At 37.6% G+C, this 24,330-nt stretch overlaps 4 protein-coding genes across 15 annotated transcripts in view; 1 reads left to right on the top strand and 3 right to left on the bottom strand.

Annotated features, from left to right (window-relative positions):
- Positions 1 to 24,330, top strand: part of LOC120415418 (whirlin) — a 242,413-nt gene that overhangs the window by 143,890 nt on the left and 74,193 nt on the right. The window lies entirely within an intron of this gene.
- LOC120415424 (pickpocket protein 28-like) lies at positions 690 to 4,508 on the bottom strand. The gene is given in 2 exon segments (XM_039576969.2): positions 690 to 1,958; positions 4,114 to 4,508. Coding segments are annotated over 2 exon segments (1,644 nt in total). The 5' UTR covers positions 4,494 to 4,508; the 3' UTR covers positions 690 to 694.
- LOC120415423 (pickpocket protein 28-like) lies at positions 4,670 to 7,097 on the bottom strand. The gene is made up of 3 exons (XM_039576968.2): positions 6,706 to 7,097; positions 5,653 to 6,645; positions 4,670 to 5,598 (listed from the first exon to the last, which is right to left on the bottom strand). The coding sequence occupies exons 1-3, from the start codon at positions 7,080 to 7,082 to the stop codon at positions 5,313 to 5,315; spliced, it is 1,656 nt and encodes a 551-aa protein (XP_039432902.1). The 5' UTR covers positions 7,083 to 7,097; the 3' UTR covers positions 4,670 to 5,312.
- LOC120415422 (pickpocket protein 28-like) lies at positions 9,764 to 12,353 on the bottom strand. Its single transcript, XM_039576967.2, has 3 exons — positions 11,898 to 12,353; positions 10,847 to 11,839; positions 9,764 to 10,788 (listed from the first exon to the last, which is right to left on the bottom strand). Exons 1-3 carry the CDS (start codon positions 12,272 to 12,274, stop codon positions 10,503 to 10,505), a joined length of 1,656 nt encoding a protein of 551 aa, XP_039432901.1. The 5' UTR covers positions 12,275 to 12,353; the 3' UTR covers positions 9,764 to 10,502.

Raw genomic sequence — 24,330 nt, 5'->3', positions numbered from 1 at the left:
ACGACGAAACAAAGAGAACGAAAAAGTAACTTTTTCATAACTTTTTTTCGTAAAATCGCAATAACTCGTAATGTTATTAAGCAAACCCCTTATGTTTATATATTAAAATTTTTGTAATTGTCTGCTCTACAACTTTGTAGAACATTGTTACACTCTAAAAAATAACCCTGCAAAGTTAGAAAAAACACGAAATTTTAAAATGAAAAATTGTGTTCTAAATGAAAAAATTACCCTTCTGGGTCAATGTAGATTCTAAAAGTACATTAAATTTCCCATAAAATGACATGTTCCAAAATATTTTACAGTCGAGTAACGGAAAATGGGAGAATTTTTCAAAACTTTTTTAGCGTTTTTTCGATGAAAAATACGTTTTTTCGGAATTCTGAGTACGCCATCAAATCGGGCGTCTAATTTTACATAAAAATCCGTTTGACACCAAATTTCTATCTCATCACCGTTTCAGGCTGCAAATTATTTAAAAACACCTCTTTTTTCGCATGTTCAAAAATGGAAGGGGTCGTACCGCCCCTCCGTCACGAGATATCAAAAAACGGACCTCGGATTCGTGATCAGGGACAAAAGTTACCCCTTAGGACAAAGTTTCACGCAAATCGAAAAGGGGTCGAGGCAACTTTTCCCGATTTCGTGTGAGTTGGTAGAGAATTACCCCTATATATTTTCAAACTGACTAAACCTAGTCGTCATTATCCCTAGCCACCATCGAAATCCCCTGCGACTGCTCTTCCTCGTTGACCTGCTCTCTCCTCTGCCTCCACAGTGTAACCGGCCTCACCACACAAAAGTACACCAGCTCCACCAAACTCAACAAACTAACCCCCATACAGAGCCCCAGCAGCCCTCCACAATTGGCCAAAAAGTCCGTCAACCCGTACAGCTCACTCCGCTTAGACGTCATAAACTGCGCCTCCTTGTAGTACACCTCAAACAACGCCAGCTCAATCCCATCATCGGCACTCCTAGTGCTCCGATTGAGGTTCTGCAGCCACCCCTTCCAGTCAAAGTCCGTCTGCGTAATCTCCAGGTCGTACTGCACCGAGGCACACCCCGGCAGGCAGTTACAGTCGTCGTGGTAGTTGATCGGTTCATCCCCCCTACGACTCCGAAAGTCCATCTCCAGGTAGCGCTGCTCGGCACCCATCATGCACTCCATCTGATTGGTTTCACACTCGGGCGTCGTCCCGTTGCGGGGCATCGAGAAGCGAACGCAGCCGCAGTGGGACAGCGTGAAGTTGGTCAGACATTCCAGCTCGCAGTTGTCCTGGGTGTACTCGCGAAAGAACTGCAGGTAGCGCTCGTGGTTGAAGAAGCACTGGCGCCGTTCCGGGCTGTAGTGGTGCAGGCCGGGGGTTGTGGTGATGATTTGCGGCTTGACGGCGATGTTTACGTCCTGGTTCATGGGGATTCGGACGAACTGGCTTGTCAGCTGGGGGTACTCGTTGTTGGGGTGGAGGAGCGCTTTGAAGCCTCGTAGCGCTCCGCGGCAGAGGAAGTCGTGGTTGCGACGGTCGGACCTGAGGAATACCTTGAGTCCGGCTAGTTGGCCTGGACGAAGTGCGCGATAGGGGTACGAATCGAGGTCGGATTGGGCCGTGTAGCCTCCGTCCTGGGTCCAGTGCTCGCTGGGTTTGTTTTCGGAGAGGTATGGTTCCAGTGGAGTTAGGTTCTCCTTGCGCAGCATGTCCGAGGCTGACAAGGCGTTGAAAGTTACGCAAACTCCTTCGTCGGTCATGGTGTACGAAAACAACTGTTCGCAAGGAATCCAATTATTTTAAAACGAACAGTACAGCACGATGTCCTTCAGGGGGATCTTCATCCGCCGAATGATGGAGCCGTAGCTTTCGCCTGAGATCTTGTCTGGAAAGGGTTGCGACTGGTTCAGCAACCGGTCGTAGATGGATCGTTCGCAGAGTTGCATAATCGCCAGCAGGGAGTCGGTTCTGTTGGGAGATAAATGACAGATTTTAATTGAAATCTTTGTCGTGGAAATACGGTAATGTTAACAGTGATAAACGAAGATATCTTCCTAAAATGAAAATATATTATCAAACGCTTCCTATACTTAAAATGATTTTACTTAAACCTTAAACATTTTATTAAAATTAAAATTAAAAAATATGGAAGGAAAAAAAACATTGGCAATTTTTTTTTTTAAATTGATTATTGACTATTTGTAAAATCATAATTAAGAGCGAGTACACGAACAGGTCATACCCTTTGTATAGGACGTCGTTTACACCTCACCAATCTGCCTGTTTTCAGGGATTGTTTGTACTTATAAAACTAGCATCTGGCCAAAATATGAGCACTCTAGGTCAACGGGAAGTGGGGCAAATCGGGACATCAAGTTTGAAGGTTCAAAAACGTCAAAAATCTTAAAAAGGCTATAACTAAAGCAAAATTCCATAAAAATTAAAAATTCAAAATGTGTCTGAAAGGACTTGAAAAATTGAACAAAATGAAGGCAGAAGCATCCTAATTGGTTAAATCTAAAAGGAGTTATTGGCAATTTAGTGAAAATAAGCATAATTTTCAAACTCAAATAAAAAAGTGTTCCAGATATCAACTAGGTTCGACCTGCAGCTTATAGAGGACATCTGGGACTACCATCTATGACTGAGAACGCTTTGAGTAAATGTTACCAAACTTAGGATTCTTTGTTTTTGAGGCAAAAACAACCCACATGCCAAATATAAGCAGATTTGGTGAAGTTCGATGTCGCACGCGTAGTCGTTTGGGAAGGAAGGACCCTTATTTGTGCTTTTTTAGATTTTTTTGAACTTCTCAAGTCTTCACAAAATAACGTTTTTTTTCGAAAATATGTATTTAAATTTTCCCAATTCATAAAATAAATCGCAAACGATTTAATATTTTTCATAAATATGCAGCACACCAGCTACTTTATTATACAAAATGTTTACTTTATTTTTATTATTTTCATAAAACACTGTTTTGTTTTATTCTTAAACTTTCATAATTTCTAATATGGCGACTCAACGCAAAATTGTGTATGAATGTTAACTTCATTAAAGTTTTTAATGTAAAATTCCTACTAAAAATTTCCACAACGATTCGTATATTAAAAAAAAAAAACACCAAAATGGTCATAAATTGCTGTATGGGTATTATACGAAGTATTTTTTTAATGATCTTTACTGCATTACTGGTTTTATAATGGGATACTCATTTTTTACAAGATACCGTATTTAAAAAGAAATCTAAAATTTTCACAATTTTGTGTTTAGGCATAAAACGACGTGAAATTTTGTTTAAACGTTCCCTATATTACTAGTTTTAGTGTGAAATAAATACTCAAATTTTCGCAAAATATGTTTTTTTCAAAAACACTTTAATTCTCATGGTTTGCCATTTTGCAAAAAATTTCACTGCATAAGAGTTTTTAGTTTATAGTTTTAAAATTCATGGTTTTTCATGGAAATCGAACGACGTAATGTTTTGTATAGATTTTCAACTCACCAGTGCTGTTAGTTAATAAACACCAAAATTTTCTCAAAAAAGCATATTTATTTAAAACTGCTGAAATTTTAAAATCCTCTAATTTGAAATGCATACAGTTATTTCAATATAATAAGGATTTTTTTGGAAATTTGGGTTTTTTAAATTAAATACTTTTGGAATTTTTTTATTTTTTTTTTTTGTATTTTCAAAAACAAACAAAAGTTTTGCAAAAATGTGAGCATTTCACAGTAAAACTGATATGTACTGTAAATTTATGCAACATTGTTCATCATTCAATATTGAACATTATGAAAATTAGATCATTTACACATAAACAAGATTTTTGTTGTTGTGGGTTTGAAAATGTTTTAGAACTTCAATTCTTAAACTTGCTACATTGTTAGAACTTTTGTTAAGCAGCTTTCTAAGTCTAGGAGAATTTTGCTAACATCAACTTCAAAAAGGTCGAGTTGTGTTATCGCAGATGAAATTATCGTAAATCGATAGGGATAACGATACCTGTATCGTTATTGTCGCACTATGAAATTATTGGGTTTAATCTTATCGATTAACAACGTTGATAAATAAACGTTGTAAGTTTTGTTCAATATTTTGGAATTTCTGGTCTCAACTTACCCATTATCATGCCGTTGCTCACCGGCCCTCTTCCCAACATAGTTAAGATACTGTCGCGTAAAGTTCATCTCCCCGTACGAGGTCTTCACCTCCGGACAGATCGTGATCGCCGGAAACGGAATCTGCCACACCGGTGTGGACTTCTCGGCAAAGCTCACGATTACCGGCGTGTCGCTCCACTTGTGGTACACCTCGTGAATCAACCAGAAGCAACTGCCCACCGACAGGGCAAACACCAGTATCCACACCAGCTTCTCGTACCAGGTGCGCTCGGGGCCCCGAAAGTAGTGCACACCGTGCACCGAACTCTCCGAGCAGTACTCCACGACTAGACTCTTCAGCCCGGCACGGAACGTTCCGTGCTTCCGGCGGATCTGCATCCTGTCCGGTCAACCGATTGCAATCGACTGGTGCGGTGCAAGCCTCTTCTGCGAAGCCTATTATCGCGCCATGCAAATAGACACAATATCTACCAGATTAATCATACAAAGTGAAGTACTAGTGTTGCACCTACTAGTATCGCTTTTATCACTGGCGGCGGGGGTCATTTTGCAAGTCACACTCACTTGCAGGGAAGCACTCCGTGAACGTGCCCCCCATTTGCTGACAAGGTAGTGGTGATGCAATCGCCATTTACTGACCCAGACATGCGTTATGTACCAGCTTGGAGTACACCTCAGGAAGTGGACAACATTATCCTCGTGGGAAATGGCGTGTCACGTGACAATTACCGGGTTCGCCTACTTGGGTTGGCACGATGAGGACGCGTCACGTCACAATGGAAAGTGTGACACGTGGGCTAATCAGACCTGTTGAATATTCAGCAGGGGCGGTGGTGGGTTCGTTTGGGCTTGAAGACTACGAAACTTTAACTGGGTAAATATATTTTGAAATTTTCGAAATATTTAGACTGACTTTTCCACATGTTGCTTGTGGAAATCAGGGGTGTCTTCTTGATTGATTTTGCAGTGTATCGTTTTACTGTTTGTACTTTATCTAGGAATAAATAAGTTGTGCTGCACTGCTATCAACAAACATTGAGATATTTATTTGTAAAGATAGACCGCTACGCAAACAAATCACAATCTTTTGACACCACAAACTATGTTCCTTTCAATTGCTGATAAACGAAAGTTCAATGACTAAGCTGTTCAAACTAGATCAGTTAGTGGCTCAATTTCAAACTCTTAAGTAGAGCTTCAATCACTCTTCACCACCACCTCCTGCAAGCAAACCTCCGCACACTCTTCCATCTTCTGCTTCCTGGACTTGCTCTTGCGCTTCCTGTTTCCACGATACAGCATGGCCGGTCGTACCGAGCAAAAGTACACCAACTCCACCAAACTGAGCAGACTGATGCCCATACAAAGTCCCATGATGCCACCACAGTTGGCCAAAAAGTCCGTCATTCCGTACAGCTCGCTTCGCTTGGAGGTCATAAACTGGGGCTCCTTGTAGTAGATCCCGAGGTAGGAGAGTTGCATGCTGTAAACCATAAGTTTCTTTGAAAAGCTGTGTCTCACAATTTCATCAAGTTACCTCTCAATCTTCTCCGCCTTCCCCTTCATCGACCGCACCCAGTTCATCCACTCAAAGTCGGTTTGCGTTATCTCCGCGTCGTACTGTATCGAGGTACAGCCGGGCAAGCAGTTGCAGCGTGCCCGGAAGTTCCCTTCAGCCGAGTTCTCCCGGTGCTGCGTCAGGTCCATCTCCAGCAGCAGAGTTTCGGCCTCAAACATGCAGTCGATCTCGGCCGGATCGCACGTCCGGGTCTGGTTTGTGCGGGGCATTGAGAACTTGACGCATCCACAATGGTGCAGGGTGTAGTTGGTGAGGCATTCCAGCTCGCAGTTGTCCTGGGAGTACACGCGGAAGAACTGCAGGTAGCGTTCGTGGTTGAAGAAGCAGTGGCGGAGTTCGGGGGTGTAAGCTCGAAGGCGGGTGTTCGTGGTGATCATTTGCGGTTTGATGGCCATGTTGACGGCTGCATCCATCGGGATGTGGAAGAACTTCTTCGAGATCTGGGGGTAGTCCGCTGGGGAGTGGAATAGAACTTTGAACCCCTGGACGGGTCCTCGACAGAGGTAGTCAATATCTGCGTCTATGGTTCTTAGGAGCAGAAATAGACCTGCTCCGGCTCCAGATCCAAGCGTTCGATACGGATTGGCAGAAAGATTAGCTTGTGTAGAGTACCCGCTATCTTGTGTCCAATGTGGAGAAGGCTTAGTTGCAGAGATGTAGGACACCTCCGATTGAAGAACTTCAGTTCGTAGCAAATCATTAGCCGATATTCCATTGAAAGTTGCACAGATTCCGTCTTCGGTCATTGTTTCTGTGAAAAGTTCATGACAGGGCACGATTTCACCGACCAACCGACATTCCACCAAAAAATCAAAAATGCTCAATGACATGTTTTGTATGATACCTCCGTAATTCAGTGACGTTGTTGTGTTTGGAAAATTCGACCGAGTCAGGAATACTTGAAAAAAGTTTCGTTCACAAAGTTGCATCATTGCAAGGATTTCCTCCGACCTGAATGAAATACACATTGCTCATTAAACTACTCTTAGAATTTTGCATACATAAACAAACCTATTATGCGAAAGTCGATCCTCCAACGACAGCTGCTTAAACTCTTCAAACTCCTTCGTAAAATTGAACAGAATTATGTCAACCTTCGTCTGGGGACAAATGGTAACCGCCGGAAAGGGAATCTGCCACACCGGAGTCGATTTCTCCGCAAAGCTCACAATCACCGGAGTTTGGTCCCACTTGTCGTACGTCTGGTGAATCAAGAAGGCACAACTCCCAACGGACATTCCGAACACTACCATCCACCAGAATCGTTCGCACCAGGAACGATTCTGACTTCCCATGTACTGAACTCCATGGATAGAACTACCGGAACAGTATTCAAGCAGGAGGTCCTTGAGACCGGAGCGAAGGGGTTTGAGCTTGGAGCGTTTCATGTCCGGCTTGGTGGGTGTACGTTAACCAACTGGAAGGTGGTAACCTGTATGGCGTGGTTGTAGCAATCTTAATTACTGCCCGTGGGCTGTTGAACAGTAGATTAATTATTTTGTATGGAGGAAGTTTTCAAAAGGGTTTATTCTAATAAATAAACATAAATATTATAACTTGATAATAAGCTAAGCTCAAACTTAAAATCAGGGGTCCTGATTTTTTCAGTTCAAACCTCAAAAATCACTCACTCATCGCCGATCGAATCTTTGCCGACGCGCAACTATTCGTGAGCGAGCACGATTCGCTGGCTGCCAGCGACTCGGTCACTTGACCTGCACTACCACAGTTTGCCGTAAGTTTGCACTTGGCATGGTGGAAAATGCTGTCAAATGTGTCTTTGATGTTGCTTTTTTCAACAAAATTGCAAAATGTTTTAGATAACATTGATTTTAAGCAAATTAAGAAATGATCAAAACAAAGCCAACCACAGACTATTTTGAGTCAGCTTTGAGCGATATAGCCAGGGTTGCGAATGAGCGAGCGAGCCAGAATCCGTGCTCGCTCATTCATGAGCATGAGGACTTAACAGGTAGCTCGTGCTCGCTCATGCTCAACGCATGCGCTCGCGCTCAATGAACGCTCATCAGCTAATCAGGTAGATTTTTAGTATTGTTTATGAATCTGGCCCCGCCCGTGTGGATCAATCGGATTGCGCACTGGACTCACAATCCAGGTCACTGGTTCGAATCCCGCGGCGGGCGCTCTAAAAATTCTTCGTGTAAATATGGGTATCGGGCGCCGTCGCTCCGTGCCGTACTCAAACACTTAGGAGCCCAGGGCGGCGAAGTTCTTGTAGTTAAAAGGAAGACGCTAGTGGTTGGTACTAGCAATGGTGGCCGACAGCTATAAAGTTAACTTCGTTTTTTATGAATCTGGAACAAGCCAATTGGATTGCCACTTTTGAAGATAATTTCATCGCGAAAAAGGGACATGAACTCATCAAAGTTGCATTGGTAATTTAATTTTGGTTAATCGCGGTAAATTTATCAAATTATTCGTTGGCGTCGAACTGTCAAAAATTGATTGCAGGGGATACTTTTCTACCCCAGTTTTTTGTGTGATCAATGTGGTAATGGTAAATTTATGAAACTTTAATGTTGTCAGCCTATATATTTTTTCTCAGAGTTTGATAATTTAGAAAACTAGTTTTGATTAATTTCCCGATAAATGAAAAATGGCTGACACGCAAGTAATGTGTCTTAATTTGCTAAGAATTCCAGACACTCTTTTAAGCTTCTTTCACTTTCAAATTTAGAGTAAACTGTCAAGGAACGGAATTTTTAGGTCTTAAATAAGCTGTAAATAGGATGGTAATTGAGTTTTTTATATTAAAACATGTTTTTACTTGTGAGCACGATCATTTCTCATTTATTTATTTTGATCGACTCCAGCATATAAATGATGTAAAAATTATCTAAGACACAGATTTGACATTTATTATGCAAAATTATGTACAAATAATTGACTAAACAAGATGAGGTGCCCAGGAATTTAAACATGACTAAACGTATTGCCAAGAAAACATATTTGTATTCCTTAAAAGATACTTTTCAGCTTTATTAAATAATTCACTTTCACGTGTCACTCTATTATCAACTTTTTTTTAAATCAATCGAATTATTTCTACACAGTAAAAAAGTGTACATTTGGAAGTTGTAATTTTGTAAGGTTGAATATTACCTCTTGAATGTTATAATTTTACATTGATTTAGACTGAATAAGTTGCATTACACCAGAAAAGTGACAAAATTACACATTTTCAGAAGTAAAATTAAGCATTTTTCTAACATAAAAGACGTACTTCCCAGATGTAATATTTGTTTGGTTTTTTTTTTACTGTGTACAGATCTTAATGTAACACCTTAACCCCTTAACTCTGACTCCAAAACAAGTTTCAAAACAAAAAAAAATATGACAAATAACAATATTATTAAGATTAGCCTATTCAAGCATCCATTCAAAAAACAACCTCGAAGCTCTGCTGAAAAAAAAAGTTATTATCGTTTACCCATTACAGGTAAACAAATACCGCTCATTTAGCTCAATGAGCAAAAATGAGCGCGAGCGTGAGCAATGAGCATTTTCGCTCATAAAATAAATGAGCAAACACGAGCACTAGCAAACGTGAGCTAGCTCGCGTCGCGCTCCTCCTCACGAATGAGCGAAAAATGCTCGCTCATGAGCGGATGAGCGCTCAAAATCGCAACACTGGATATAGCGCAATTAGCCATTCGGTGAACTAGCCAATTAGAGTGAGAGGGAGAGAAAAGAGAAAGTATTCAGTAGCGATTGGTTTGGCAGTGACGTTCGGTCTGTTTCGTCAGTGCAGTTTTGCGCCACGTTCGATTTGTACTCGCTCGCGAGGGAGTGAGTCTTTTTGGAGTAATGAAAATCCTCGCTCAAAATACTAGTTTATATTTTTCAAAATATGTTTTCAGGCAAATGTTTTGTGTTTATCATTGAAAGTTCGATATTTTCTGAAATATTGGCATTAATAATGTGGGTTTGTTAAGGCGTGACTTTGAAAACTTCAATTTTCTAGTTTGTAGCAATCAGAGGTCCAATTTTCAATAACAGACAATTTTCCTCTGAAAAATTTAAGGGTTTTTTAACAATTAAAAAAAATCTAAAAATTACTAATTTTCAGTTAATTTCTAACTATATGTGGCCATATCACGAAAACGGTGCTCTTTATTAAATATTTGGCAACGTACTTATCGAATGCAAATTTGATTCTGCATAAAACTGTATCAAAACTAAATTTTAAAAAATTAACTAAACAGCGTTCAGTTTGATTATTGGAATTCTGTGGATCTAGAAAAAAATAGTTGGGAACATGTAAAATCAAACGAATTTTTGGTTTGGATTTTTCAAGAGGAGTTTATTGATGTCAGCAAGAATAAAACATATGTTTGAGGAGACATTTATATTCTTTAAATGGATCTATTTGTACTTAATGGAGGTACACGGAAAAAAATCAATTCTCGAAGTTGTGAATTGTGTTCATGGATTTGAGAACCACGAAGGATTATATTTTCTGTGTACGGATTAGTTGTTCAGCTCTGCTATCATAGAACGGTTGGATTTTGGTTTCAAAAATAAGCAAAATATTGCGATCTTAAAATTACGCTAAGGGGGCTTAGTATACCTTGAGGTTGATTTCGATTTTACACATGCCTGTTAAATTTCAAATAGAGCATTTGATTATGTTTTTTTTTTTTGGGTAGCTTGATGTTCATACTTCATTTAATATGAAAACGCTTTTAAAAAGTAGTAATCGAAATTCAAAGTGCTGTTTTGTCCATATTATGTGCCCGATGGAAATGCATGCTTTTCCCTAATATCTCAGTATCAAAAGCTAAGTTTCAATCACTCTTTACCACCATCGCCTCCAAACATATATCCGCACACTCTTCCATCTTCTGCTTCCTGGACTTCCTCTTGCGTTTCCTATTCCCTCGCCACAACATGGCCGGTCGAACCGAGCAAAAGTACACCAACTCCACCAAACTGAGCAGACTGATGCCCATACAAAGTCCCATAATCCCACCACAGTTGGCCAAAAAGTCCGTCATTCCGTACAGCTCGCTCCGCTTGGAGGTCATGAACTGGGGCTCCTTGTAGTAGATCCCGAGGTAGGAGATTTGCATGCTGAAAATTACGATGTTTTGTTAACAGGGGTAACCTTAACGATGGTATGTTACGTTACCCTTCAATCATTTGCGTTGACAGCTTCATCGACCGCACCCAGTTCATCCACTCGAAGTCGGTCGTGGTAATCTCCGCGTCGTACTGCATCGAGGTACACCCGGGCAAGCAGTTACAGTTTGCCCGAAAATTTTCCTCTGCCGAGCTCTCCCGATGTTGCACCAGATCCATCTCCATGAGTGTATTTTCGGCGTTAATCATACAACGAATTTCGTCAGGATCACACATCCGGGTTTGATTCGTACGGGGCATTGAGAACTTGACGCAACCACAGTGGCGAAGGGTGAAGTTCGTGAGGCATTCCAGCTCGCAGTTGTCCTGGGAGTACACGCGGAAGAATTGCAGGTAGCGCTCGTGGTTGAAGAAGCAGTGACGAACTTCGGGGGTGTAATCCCGAAGTCGTGGGTTCGTGGTGATCATTTGTGGTTTTATCGCTATACTGACGGCCGCTTCCATCGGGATTTGGAAGAACTTCTTCGAGATCTGCGGGTAGTCCGCTGGGGAGTGAAACAGAACTTTGAATCCCTGCACTGGTCCACGGCAGATGTAGTCAATATCTTCGTCATCGGTTCTTAGAAGAAGAAATAGACCTGCTCCAATTCCGGATCCAAGCGTTCGAAACGGATAAGCTGAGAGATTAGCTTGCGCAGAGTAACCGCTCTCTTGTGTCCAGTGGGGAGAAGGGTCAGTTGCAGTCATGTAGGACACTTCCGATTGAAGAACTTCAGTTCGTAGCAAATCATTGGCGGATAGACCGTTGAAAGTCGCACAAACTCCGTCTTCGGTCATGGTCTCTTTGAAGATTAAAGGACAGGGCAAATTTTCACCGACTATCGAACAATCCGCCAAGTAGTCATACATATCCAACGACATGTTCTGTATGATACCTCCGTAATTTCGTGGAGTTGTAAAGTTTGGGAATTTAAATCGAGTCATGAACATTCGATAAAAGTTACGTTCACATAAATGCATTATCGCTAGGATTTCATCTGACCTGCGTAAAAACTATTGTTTGAAATCACTTATCTCTAATAATTAGTACAAGAACTCACCTATTATGTGATAGACGTTCCTCCAAAGACATCTCCAAATATCCGTCAAACTCCTCGGTAAAATTGAACTTCTTACTTTGAACCTTCGTCTGCGGACAGATGGTAACCGCCGGAAAGGGAATCTGCCACACCGGAGTCGATTTCTCCGCAAAGCTCACAATCACCGGAGTTTGAACCCACTTCACGTAGGTCTCGCGAATCAAGAAGGCACAACTTCCAACGGACATCGTGAACACCACTATCCACCAGAACCGTTCGCACCAGGACCGGTTCCGGCAGCCCATGTACTGAACGCCATGGATCGAACTTCCGGAGCAGTACTCCAGGAGGAGGTCCTTTAGACCGGAACGGAACGGGGCCAGCTTGGAGCGTTTCATGTCCTGCTCGGTGGGTGGTCGTTGAAGGACTGGCTCTGAAGGTGGTAACACCGATGTGGTTGTTACATTTTTAATTACTGTTGTGGGATGTTGAGCTACAGGCCAATTATTTTATACTGGAAACAGTTTTCAAAAGGGTCAAACGTTGCTATGTGACAACAAATAATGGCGCTTCTTAATAATTCCTATCAATATTGTTTTAATATCAATAGCTGAATGAATTCAAAAATCTAAAAATTTTCGCTTGGCTAAATTTTCTAAACATATGCAAATTACAGTCAGTGGTAGATTTGATGATAAGAGCAGAAACACGCACTTTGTATCCCCTGGGAATGTCTCGGTAGCAACGATAAACGCATATATGTCCAAACCCCAATTATTTTATTGGTGTTATGCTTTCGATATTGTAGAAACATAACAAGTTTCATTAATAACTATCACACTCTGAAATAAAAAAGAGGTACAAAATTCATATATTCTAGGTATTTTGCCCGTTTTCCTTATTTAGTTATCAAAAAGCCCAATTACTAAAAAAAGGAAAAGAGGCGAAATTCCTAGAATAAAGGTATTTTGTACTTTTTTTATTTCAGTGCAGTACTTTTAAGTGAATTCTTTTTAAAGATGTGGATTCGTTAATTTTGCTTTCACATCATTATCGGTAAACATGCCATACTCATGTTGCAGGATTTGATATCAACGAATCCTTGCATAAACTAGAACGAAGTTAAAGGGAATGTGCGTTGAATCACGTATTTAAAGCATTTGGATATTATGTACATAACACTGAAAGTTTAGAAATTTTACTGTGATACTGGTTACTTAATTTTATTTAAAATAGTAACCCTCTGTCATTAAATCTTCATTATTTTATGTTAAGTTGTCATATTTTAATTTTGTTTTTACTAATCGGAGTTCAACGTGGGATCGGGAAGATGGCATTCAAATATTTTAATGCATTTACGACTTGAAGGCTCATTATATTTGATTTTTCACAGAGCTGCGTATTTTCTAAAAATACTTAAATTTCAGTTTTTTTAGCGATATGGAGAATGATCGAGAATTTTCCAAACATTTCTAAAGTAATTATATTTTTTTATTTAAAAAAAAACTACTTTTTTTACGAAATGGGTAAATAATCGGAAATTTTTCTAACATTTCGATAGAAATATTTTTAAAGCACTCAAAATTTTCACAAACGTACTACTTTAGAAATAATACTCAAAAGTCAGTCAGTTTTTACTATATGGGTATCAAATGGTCGGACAGTTTACATAACTTTTGAATGTTTTAATCCTTTTTTGAAAGTACTAAAATTTTTCACAAAACTAGGCATTTTCGACAAAAATGCTAAAAATTTGGTCATTGCAATATGGGCATCAAATGATCGAAAATTTTCAAACATTTCAATAGCCATAATATTTCATAAAACTTTCGAAAAATATTCTAAATTTTAGTTTTAACAGTATCAAATGATGGGGAGTTTTGTATACATTCAGATAGTAATAAAACTTTTTTGAATGTTCAAAATTTTCAAAAAACTACGTATTTTGTAGAAATGACTCAGTTTTGTGAAAATTATAAGGATATGAAAAATATCATTGCTATCTAAATCTATAAAAAAATGCCGATCATTTGATATCCATATTGCAGTTATCCAATATCCAATTCGCAGTTTTGTGGAAAATTTGAGTATTTAAAAAAATTATTATTACTGTCAACATGTGAGCAACAAAATTGGCCAATTTCAACCATTTTTATTTTTTGTATTTTTTTATTTGACTTAAACTTTGTGGGGTAATTCCCTATGACCAAATAAGCTATTTTGCGTCATTGGTTCACCCATACAAGTCTCCATACAATTTTGGCTGCTGTCCATACAAAAATATTCAAACAACTGTAACTTTTGAGTAAATTTTTTTGATCACCAAGTCTTCGGCAAAGTTGTAGGTACTGTTGAGGACTTTTGAGAAAAAAAATAGGTACACGGAAAACAAAAATTTTCAAATTTTTTTTATCAACTTTTTTTTAACTAAAACTCAATTTCCCAAAATACATATTTTTTAATTTTCGAGATTTTTTGATATGTTTTATAGGACAAAAATCCGCAACTTTTGAGCCATAGAGAAACATGGTCAAAAAATCGGCCGCCGAGTTATGATTTTTTGAAAAAATAGTGATTTATGGAAAAAATCGAAGTTTCATGCAAAAACAAGTTTTACATTATTTTTTAAAGCAAAATTGAATTTGCAATCGAAAAGTACTTTACAGATTTTTTTATAAAGGGCTTCGTTTTCAAGATATAGCCACCGAAAGTTTGATTTAAGCGAAATATTTGCAGTTTTTCAATTTTTCAAAATAGTGAACTTAAGTGACCACTTCTAAAAATATTTTTTTTGAAAAGTTCAGAAAATTTGCTATAAAATTGTCTAAGAGGCATTGAAGATTGGACCTCGGGTTGCTGAGATAGAGCCGCTTTAAGAAAAAGAAACACGAAAATTGAAGTTTTCTTAATCTCACCAAAACAACCCACAATTTTCTAATGACGATATCTCAGCAACTGATGGTCCGATTATCAATGTTAATACATGGAACATTCGTAAAATTTTCCGATCTCTTTAAAAAAAATATTTTGAAAATTTTTAAATTAAGAATAAAATTTTAAAAGGACCAGACATTGAATATTACACCCATTTAAAATACTAGTTAATAATAATTTCACGAATTTTTCATGCATTAACATTGATAATCGGACCATTAGTTGCTGAGATATGGTCATTAGAAAATGGTGGGTTGTTTTGGTGATATTAAGAAAACTTCAATTTTCGTGTTTCTTTTTCTTAAAGCGGCTCTATCTCAGCAACCCGAGGTCCAATCTTTTATTTCTTTTAGACAATTTTATAGCAAATTTTCTGAACTTTTAAAAAAATATATTTTTAGAAATGGTCACTCATGGTCACTATTTTTAAAAATTGAAAAACTGCAAATATTTCGCTAAAATCAAACTTTCGGTGGCTATATCTTGAAAACGGAGCCCTTAATCAAAAAATCTGTGAAGTACTTTTAGATTGGAAATTCAATTTTGCATAAAAAAATTAAGGTCAAATTTGTTTTTGCATGAAATTTCGATTTTTTCCAAAATCACTATTTTTTCAAAAAATCATAACTCGGCGGCAGATTTTTTGACCATGTTTCTGTATGGCTCAAAAGTTGCGGATTTTTGTCCCCTAAAACATATCAAAAAAACTCGAAAATCAAAAAATACATATTTTGGGAAATTGAGTTTTAGTGAAAAAAAGTTGATCAAAAAATCTGCAATTTTTTTCCGTGTACCTATTTTTTTCTCAAAAGTCCTCAACAAAACCTATAACTTTGCCGAAGACACCAAATTGATCAGAAAATTTACTCAAAAGTTACAGCTGTTTGAATATTTATATACCATTTTTGTATGGACAGCAGCCAAAATTGTATGGAGACTTGTATGGATGAACCAATCACCCAAAATAGTTTATTTGGTCATAGGGAAGGCCCCCACAAAGTTTGAGCCAAATCAAAAAATACAAATAAAATCCATTTCCGGTTTTGGTAGAGAATTGCTCATGTATGAAAAATCCCGATAATTTAATATTCATGTTCCAATATAGTCTAGACTCGATTATCCGAAGTTAAATTATCCGAAGGTTTGTATGCAACTTCAGATAATTGTACCATGACGAAATTGTTTTTCGTATTATTTTATTTTTTTTATTTTAAACATTAATCTCGAGATCTGCGACCCCATTACAGTCAGATTCGCCGTTATGTTTGATTCTAAATTACTTTAGCGTAGTTTAGGGGTCATACTGAAGCTCAACAAACAAGTTTTTTTTCAACTCTCTCTAAACTTTTGTTGGAGTCGAGTGACATAAATTTAACAAAAAATTGCAACGGCTTTGTAGTGGTCAGCAAAATTGCTTAGATTACTCTTGAAATTTTTAAATGTGTTTGGACTTGTCTCCAAAGTTTTCAAATGATTCTGGATTGTATCTTTTTTTTTGTCTGCTACCAAAATGATCCTCAAGAGGATTGTTTGATTTTCTTTTAAAGCGAGAGAAAAAAAGGAGCATCGAAACCTCTATCAATGGCATTTGATTCCAACTTTTTTACAATCGACAGTGACTTTGTTACGCTTCCATATGTCACATTTCCCAGAGGTTTCAAAGAACTTCCAGCTGGATGATTAATCGATCCGCAAGCCACAAACCATGTTTGTTTTCCTGCATGCAGAAGGTCTCCCTCGCCCCGGCTCAAGTCGCCAAGTCATGCTCATTAGACCTCTTGAACGAGTTGGCTTGAGCCTGTATCGATAATGCAATAATTGAATTTACCGCGCCACCTTTTGCTGGCCGTCTGCCCGGGGTCTTTTTCTTCTGGGGTCATAAATGCCAATTGGTCGGCGCATGCCATCAGCCCTTGGGACTCGAAGGTGGCGATGATGTTGCGAAAAATAGACCCCGAAAAGTGGACGACGACGACGACGACTTTGCGGAGGTCCCCAGATGGCAGCCAATGCGGGTTGACGACGCGTCGGAGTTGGGTTGGCACCAGAGTGCGAGGCTTTGTGACCTGATAATGGGATTTTGACGTGTAAGTTGGTGACTTTTCGTAATCAGGCTAGAAGTTTGGACTGGACGGCGGACGGCGGTATGACGCGATGACCGGTGGCCACTTTTGAGGTCTACACCTGATTGCATTTGGCGAGGGTTCAATTGGACAGCGAAGTAGCTGCCCGGTTGACGAGACTTGGCTCGCCATTAGCTCATAAGTGACTTCAATTAACTTTGAGCTTAAGGAAATTTGCATCAGACGGGTTAGCCAATTGGATTTAATTTAGCTTATGGCAAGCGGAAGTGAGTTCATGTCTGATTTTGAGTTTATGAACCAAATAATGACACAACAGATCAAAGAAGGGTGCCCAATGTCCGGCCCGAGAGGGAGATCCAGACATCGTTATTCTCGAACAATTTCCCACCCAAAAAAGTTCAGCAAAAAAACGATCTCATGCTCGCGTGCTGACGCGCGCGATTACGATCAAGATCCCCGGCTATCATAATATCGTTAAAATTGAGCATCTTCGGTTTCATAAGCTGACCCAAAGTGCCCGGGATGTTCAACCACTATACGCTCAACCTTTAAGGAAGGGAACGTCTTAAGGTCGAACCCTCATCTTAGGGGTCTCTTGGCTCGTGTTCGAACGGCGACCTTTTGTGCAAATCTTGGAAGCATAACTGGCCGGTAATAATGGATATTGTTACCGATCTTTTCTCTCTGGTTCAATTGTGTTCAAGAAACTAAGGGGGAAGAAGTTTTGATTTGCTGGTTTCCAGGAGACCCTCCTCTCGTCAGAGGTTTTGATCCCTGGCAACGGACCTTAGGACCTTTACCGGAGATTGTTATTATTCGTCTCTTCCTGTGCGCAATCGATGATGATGATTGAATAGAGATTTCCTTTCCGCTTCTTGAATGAACCTTTTGAGCGTTGCTTCCTAGAGTTTCTTCCTCCTGGTCTCGGGGTGACGCACAAGGATAACAAATTGTTGTTTGAAAACGAAGAATAAGAAGGATCGCGCGCGCATTCTGGCCGCACGAGGATAAAATTATCCACCCGGGAGTTCTGTGCAGCAGCAATGTTTATGTTTGAGGAAGTGCAAGCTGCAAGCTGTCTGGTATGTAACGAAAGGACACTCTCCTGAAGGATCGCGCGCGCACGCGTTTGGCGTTGCCGTCAGAAGCGTGAAGGACGTGATCGGCTCAGGTTACAACGCTCGCAAGAGGAGACACTTGGAAGCGTTTTACATGGTCACTTGAAACACCGGGGAAGGTTTATAAAATATCGATATATTAGGTCTAGAGTGCCAAATATTGCCACTCATTGTTGTCATTAGTAAAAAGATGAAGGAAATGGAAATCCTTTCACTGTTTATGTAATAATAAAATCAATATTGATGAGCCTTTACTTAACTTAAGAGCAATTCCATCTCAAATCAGGTTTTTTTCTGGTACTTTTGTATCCTAGGCCTATATAAGCCTAGGCCTATTTAAGCCATTTTTGTGTATATGAAGCCAATAGTACTCGAAAATAACATTTGAGAAGGGCGCAAGTGTTTTAAATATTTTTGTATTTCGTAATTTAAATATTTTTGTATCTCGAAGCCGTTGCGTTGTATCAAAAAGTGGTCAAACACAAACTTGTAGGAAATTGAACGGGGTTTCTAAAAAAATACACTGAAACAAAAATACACGCTACTTCTATGAGATTTTTCAGTTTTTAAATTTAAAAATTAAATTTGATGGTGATGTCACGATTTTTTACGGCTCAACATTTTTGAAGAAATAACCTAAAATGTTACAAAAAGACTCATGAAAAATGCAGGATGGTATATCTCTCCTACACCCAAAACTGGCAGCGCTAGTCCGAGAGAATGATGGTCTCGAGTCGAGAGAATAGTGGTACCATTCACGGACGCAGAGAACACAGCTCGAGGTGGGCGATAGAACTATTCTCTCGAGGTTCATTTGCAAAAAAAGTTCATCCGTCAAACAAAAAACCAAAAGTGTCGACAACGGGAATCGAACCAGAGACCTTTGATAAACCAATACAATGACTTAGCTGCCTCGGCCACCACAGCTTGGTGACCAAGGAGAAGTCAGAAGTCGATGTATAGCACTTGTTGGAGATTTATTGATTCAACTAACGAATGAACTCATTTGTTATGATGGTGTGAGTTGGTACCATTATTCTATCGATTTTGGCACTGAGCCCTCAATAAATTTTGAGAGAACGATTATCTCGACTCTGAATTTTGGGTGTAAAAAAATGCAAAAATCATTTACTACAACTGTTTTTTTTTGAAAAGTGGTCTAAACGTCAAAATTTTTCAGAATCGATAGTGGGAATCGATTCCCCAGACAATTTTACATAAAAGTCTCCATATTGACCATTGTCCTAAGTCCAATCCTTGGGAAGATACAGCGGTTTTAAAAATAAAAATGTTGAAAAAATAGAATTTTTGGTGGTTTTTGGTGATTTTTATATGACAGACTTGGTTTTTCTGTCTCGTAAATATTTTTACCGGAGAGCTCGTCCCATTTCCCATAAGTTTACCTTTGACAGTTTTTCAATTTGACTTGTCTTATTATTTACGTAAGCTCCTTTACTATCCAGGTTTCAACCACACTGAAAAAAATATTCTATTTACAGTTATGAGCAATGTAATTAAACTTATATCTGAAAGCCCATACATTTAATTGAAATGCTGTCGAAGACAAACTTATGGGAAATCAGACGAGCTTTCCGGTAAAAATATTTACGAGACAGAAAACCCAAGTCTGTCATGTAGAAATCGCCAAAAACCACCAAAAAACCTATTTTTTCAAAATTTTCATTTTTAAAACCGCTGTATCTTTTCAAGGATTGGACTTAGAACAATGGTCAATATGGAGACTTTTATGTAAAATTGTCTGGGGAATCGATTCCCACTATCGATTTTGAAAAATTTTGACGTTTAGACCACTTTTCAAAAAAAAAAAACAGTTGTAGTAAATGATTATAGAGATATACAATCCTGCATTTTTCGTGAGTCTTTTTGTAACATTTTAGGCTATTTCTTAAAAAATTTTGAGCGATAAAAAATTGTGACATCACCATCAAATTTAATTTTTAAACTTAAAAACTGAAAAATCTCATAGATGTGGCGTGTATTTTTGTTTCAGTGTATTTTTTTTAGAAAGCCCGTCCAATTTCCTACAAGTTTGTGTTTGACCATTTTTCGATACAACGCAACGACTTCGAGATACAGTAATTTTTAAATTGCAAAATACAAAAATATTTAAATACCATACGCCCTTCTCAAATGTTATTTTCCAGTACTATTGGCTCCATATACACAAAAATGGCTTATATAGGCCTAGGATAACATGTCTACAAAGTTTCATTGAAATCGGAGAGGGTCGGGTACAAAAGTACCAGAAAAATTCCTGATTTGAGCTGGAATTGCACTTAAAAGATTTTTTTATTATGTTCCGTAACTTTTGTATTTGAGCAGTTCTCTCAGATTTCGATTTTTTTTTGTATTTTTTAATCCGGCTGAAACTTTTATGTGCCTTCGGAATACCCAAAGAAGCCATTTTGCATCATCAGTTTGTCCATATAATTTTCCATACAAATTTGGCAGCTGTCCATACAAAAGTGATACATGAAAATTAAAAAATCTGTATCTTTTGAAAGAATTTTTTGATCTATTTGGTGTCTTCGGCAAAGTTGTAGGTATGGATAAGGACTACACTGAAAAAAATGATACACGGTAAAACACTTTGGTGATTTTTTATTTAAGTTTTTAACACTAAAACATGATCTGCAAACAAAAAACACTATTTTTAATTTTTTATTTTTTATATGTTTTAGGGGACATAAAATGCCAACTTTTCTAAAAAATTCCAAGTTGTGCAAAAAAATCTTTAACCGAGTAATGATTTTTTAAATATATACTGATTTAAAAAAAATTGAAGTACAGGTCGCAAAAATTTTTCAGTTCCATTTTTCGATGTAAAATCAAATTTGCAATCAAAAAGTACAGAAGTGAAATTTTCATAAAGTGCTCCGTTTTTAAGTTAAAGACATTTTCAGGTAACATTAAAAAAAACAGTCTTAGTTAACAATTTTTAAATTCAGTGGCCATGTTTGCCCACTTTTGAAAAAAATATATTTGAAAAGCTAAAAAACTCTCTTTATTTTGCTTTTTTAAACTTTGTTGATACGGCCAAAGAAGACCAATCAAGACTAACATTTCTAAAGGGTGCAATATTGAATGCTTGGCCTTTTTGAAATGTTAGTTTTGATTTAATTTTTTGAAAATATTGTTTTCGATAAGATCGAAAAATTTCACCATTGTTTTATATTTCAACATTGAAAATTGTACCATTAGTTGCTGAAATATCGACATTAGAAAATGGTGGATTGTTTGGGTGAAACTCAGAAAACATCAAACATCCTGTTTTAAAATTTGTGCTTGGCAATATCTCAGCAACTAAGTGTCGTATCAGCAAAGTTAGATATAAAAAAAACAAAATATAAAGAATTTTTTCAGCGTTTCAAACATATTTTTTCAAAAGTGGGCAAACATGAGCGCAATTTTTTAAAAATGAATAACTAATGCTATGTTTTAAAAAGTTACCTGGAAATGGCTTTAACTTGAAAACGGAGCACTTAATGAAAATTTCACTTTAGTACTTTTTGATTGCAAATTCGATTTTACATCGAAAATTGAAGTTGAAAAAATTTTGTGTTTAGTATTTCGATTTTTTGAAAAAAATCAGTATTGATTCAAAAACTTTAAACTCGTTCGAAGATTTTTTGCCCATTCTGGAAATTTCTGAAAAGTTGGCATTTTATGTCCCCAAAAATATACCAGAAAATGAAAAAAAAATGTTTTTTTTTTTGCAAATCAAGTTTTAGTGACACCAAAAACGTGTATCATTTTTTTCAGTGTAGTCCATATCCATACCTACAACTTAGCCGAAGACACCAAATTGATCAAAAAATTCCTACAGATTTCTGAATTTTCATATATCATTTTTGTATTGACAGCTGCCAAATATATATGGAAAATTATATGGACAAACTAATGATGCAAAATGGCTTCTTTGGGCATACCGAAAGCAGTAGAAAAGTTTCAGCCTGATTTAAAAAATACAAAAAAAAATATCGAATGGCCGAAATCTGAGAGTATTGCTCAAATATATGTATCATGAAATTTTCTGCACCTTACAATGAAAATAATTTAATTTTTCAAATCAAGCTTATCATTTTGAAAGGGCCAGAAACACTTATTTTCGACAATTTCAAAGTTTCTCAAAACATTCTTTCGAAGAATGATTTAAAGGGTGACAAGTAAATTTAAAATTAGGAAAATTTTAAGTGATAGCCCCTTGATTCTCTGGGTACATTTTTTTAATCGAAATCGGTTAAGGGTCATCGTTAAGGGTCATTGATCGTTGAAGCTAGTAAGGGAAAACTCGAAAACATATATGGGTAAAAACAAAAAAAAAACTTAGTTCCATCAAAAGATGGCGTTAAATGTGTCGGGTTATCGTCAAGTGTGAGAATTTTCTGTACAATTTTGAACAACTTTGTCTAAGACCGCAAGATGATCTGTCTAACCCTGACGAGTTTAAAGATGGCGTTTTTGTATGAAAAGATTTTTTATCACCAACTTAAACGATCTATAGCTTTCTTTAAACCATAACCGATAAGGCTCAAAATAGGCCCAGTTACTAATTTTTGCCTTAGGAATCGAGTCAAAAAAAAATCCTGATATCGATGATTTTTTTACTGTCATCCTTATGTTGAAACTTTAGAAGTATTAAGTATTATTACTATCAATTGCTAAATTATAATTTTGCAAAATAAATGAGTTTTTCAGAAAATTTATATATTTTTTTTAATTCTTGAAGGAGGGTTTTTTTCTTATAATTTATTATCACTTCGTCTTTTCAGACTGCATACTAACTGAACGGGACAAACTAAGAATACCCTAGAAAGATGGGTGGGATCGCATCAATGTCTTTTTAAATGAGCATTGAACATTCTTTAAATCCTTTTGTCCTAAACTTGAAAAAAAACGTCAGGTTTTATTTATTAAAAAATGAGAAACCAAATTTGATCGCTACAACCGATAAAATATAGAACACCATTTGACAGCAAATCAGCCCTGTGACTTGTTTATGGTGGCTCTTGTAAGGCTTCCAAAAATACCAAAAAAGAACTGCGACACCATAGGAAGTTCAATTGTAACACTTCATACCGTGTTACAACCCTTTACTAAAAGAAGAGTTGAAAGTGGAAGATTCAGATTGGAACAAAGTATAAAAATCGTACACTTGTTGGTAATTTTTCAGGGACACATTATTTATGTATCGCTCTTAAAAAATCCCCTTCATTTATCTCAAATAAAAAAAACTCTCACGCCATGACCTTCCCATAACAACAAATAAATTACCCTTATAACAACATCAACAAGTTGTTCCAACTAATCCAGCTATAAAAAACGCGCGCGACCCCTCGTATTAATTTCATCAAAACATCAACGAATAAAAAAAACCTTCCTCACGCACAACAAAAAAACGCCCCTCTTAAATCAACTTATTAACCCCACTTGACTCGCACACGCCACACATCATCATCATCATCGGCAGGGAGTCGATTTTCCACTCCTCTAATAAACCACCATTTTTTGTGCGATTCCTCCACCGAAAATTACGCAATGAAAAAATGCTGCACCGCCGAAAAAAATCGTGACCTTAAAAATTTTCGAAAAAAAACCTCTCCCCTCGACGTTCAAAAACTATTTCCAGTCGTTTTTCTCCCTAGGGGGAAGAGACCGTAACTCGATGCCGTTCATCATTCGGGATGGCAGTAACAGCAGCTTACTTCCCCTTAAATTCCCTATAAAATGTGCATTTATGGCGATGCATTTCCCGAAGGGTCCCGAAACCACACCGGATCAGGGTTCTGTTGTTTTTTTTCGGTTGAAGTTTGAAGCAGAAAAAAACTGGTATGGCACATGTGTTTTTGGCTTTTTATCTTTGAGGATCGATTTTTTTTCATTTGAGCTTATTCAGTGGAAACCAGAGGATCAGGTAGGAAAACAATAAAGGAAGGATCGGCGGAACAGGTGATGGTGATTTTTGGGTAAAGTTGAATTCAATACTGGTGAATTGTTTGAAAATGATACCATTTTCCTGTTTTGCACATCGATAGTTTTTTTTTCTTTCTATATCAGTATATATATACGCGCAATATTCTACAACTTATGAAATATTTGTTTTAAAATTTCAAGATCATGGTTTTAATTTTTTCCTCAATGTCAAGCCCAATTAAGTGGACCAAGAACTCCCCACCATAGGTTCTTTCAATTTTGAAGTCGCTTGTTTATGTGAAATTGCCGAGCAGCTTTGAACTTTAAAAACTTTTGTTTAACAATTATTAGGTTTTACATTATTACAGTCGTTTATTGAATCAA

Source organism: Culex pipiens, chromosome 2, assembly GCF_016801865.2.
Source record: "Culex pipiens pallens isolate TS chromosome 2, TS_CPP_V2, whole genome shotgun sequence".
Taxonomy (NCBI): domain Eukaryota; kingdom Metazoa; phylum Arthropoda; class Insecta; order Diptera; family Culicidae; genus Culex; species Culex pipiens.
This window is presented reverse-complemented; position numbering and strand designations above follow the sequence as displayed.

What these genes read in the sequence shown, in the direction of transcription:
- LOC120415423 (XM_039576968.2), bottom strand. Translation starts at nt 7,082, where the DNA reads ATGAAACGCTCCAAGCTCAAACCCCTTCGCTCCGGTCTCAAGGACCTC. An exon ending in GATCGACTTTCGCATAATAG is followed by an intron (nt 6,646 to 6,705) that starts GTTTGTTTATGT and finishes TATTTCATTCAG; the next exon opens with GTCGGAGGAAATCCTTGCAA. An exon ending in AAGGCGGAGAAGATTGAGAG is followed by an intron (nt 5,599 to 5,652) that starts GTAACTTGATGA and finishes TATGGTTTACAG; the next exon opens with CATGCAACTCTCCTACCTCG.
- LOC120415422 (XM_039576967.2), bottom strand. Translation starts at nt 12,274, where the DNA reads ATGAAACGCTCCAAGCTGGCCCCGTTCCGTTCCGGTCTAAAGGACCTC. An exon ending in GAACGTCTATCACATAATAG is followed by an intron (nt 11,840 to 11,897) that starts GTGAGTTCTTGT and finishes GTTTTTACGCAG; the next exon opens with GTCAGATGAAATCCTAGCGA. An exon ending in TCAACGCAAATGATTGAAGG is followed by an intron (nt 10,789 to 10,846) that starts GTAACGTAACAT and finishes CGTAATTTTCAG; the next exon opens with CATGCAAATCTCCTACCTCG.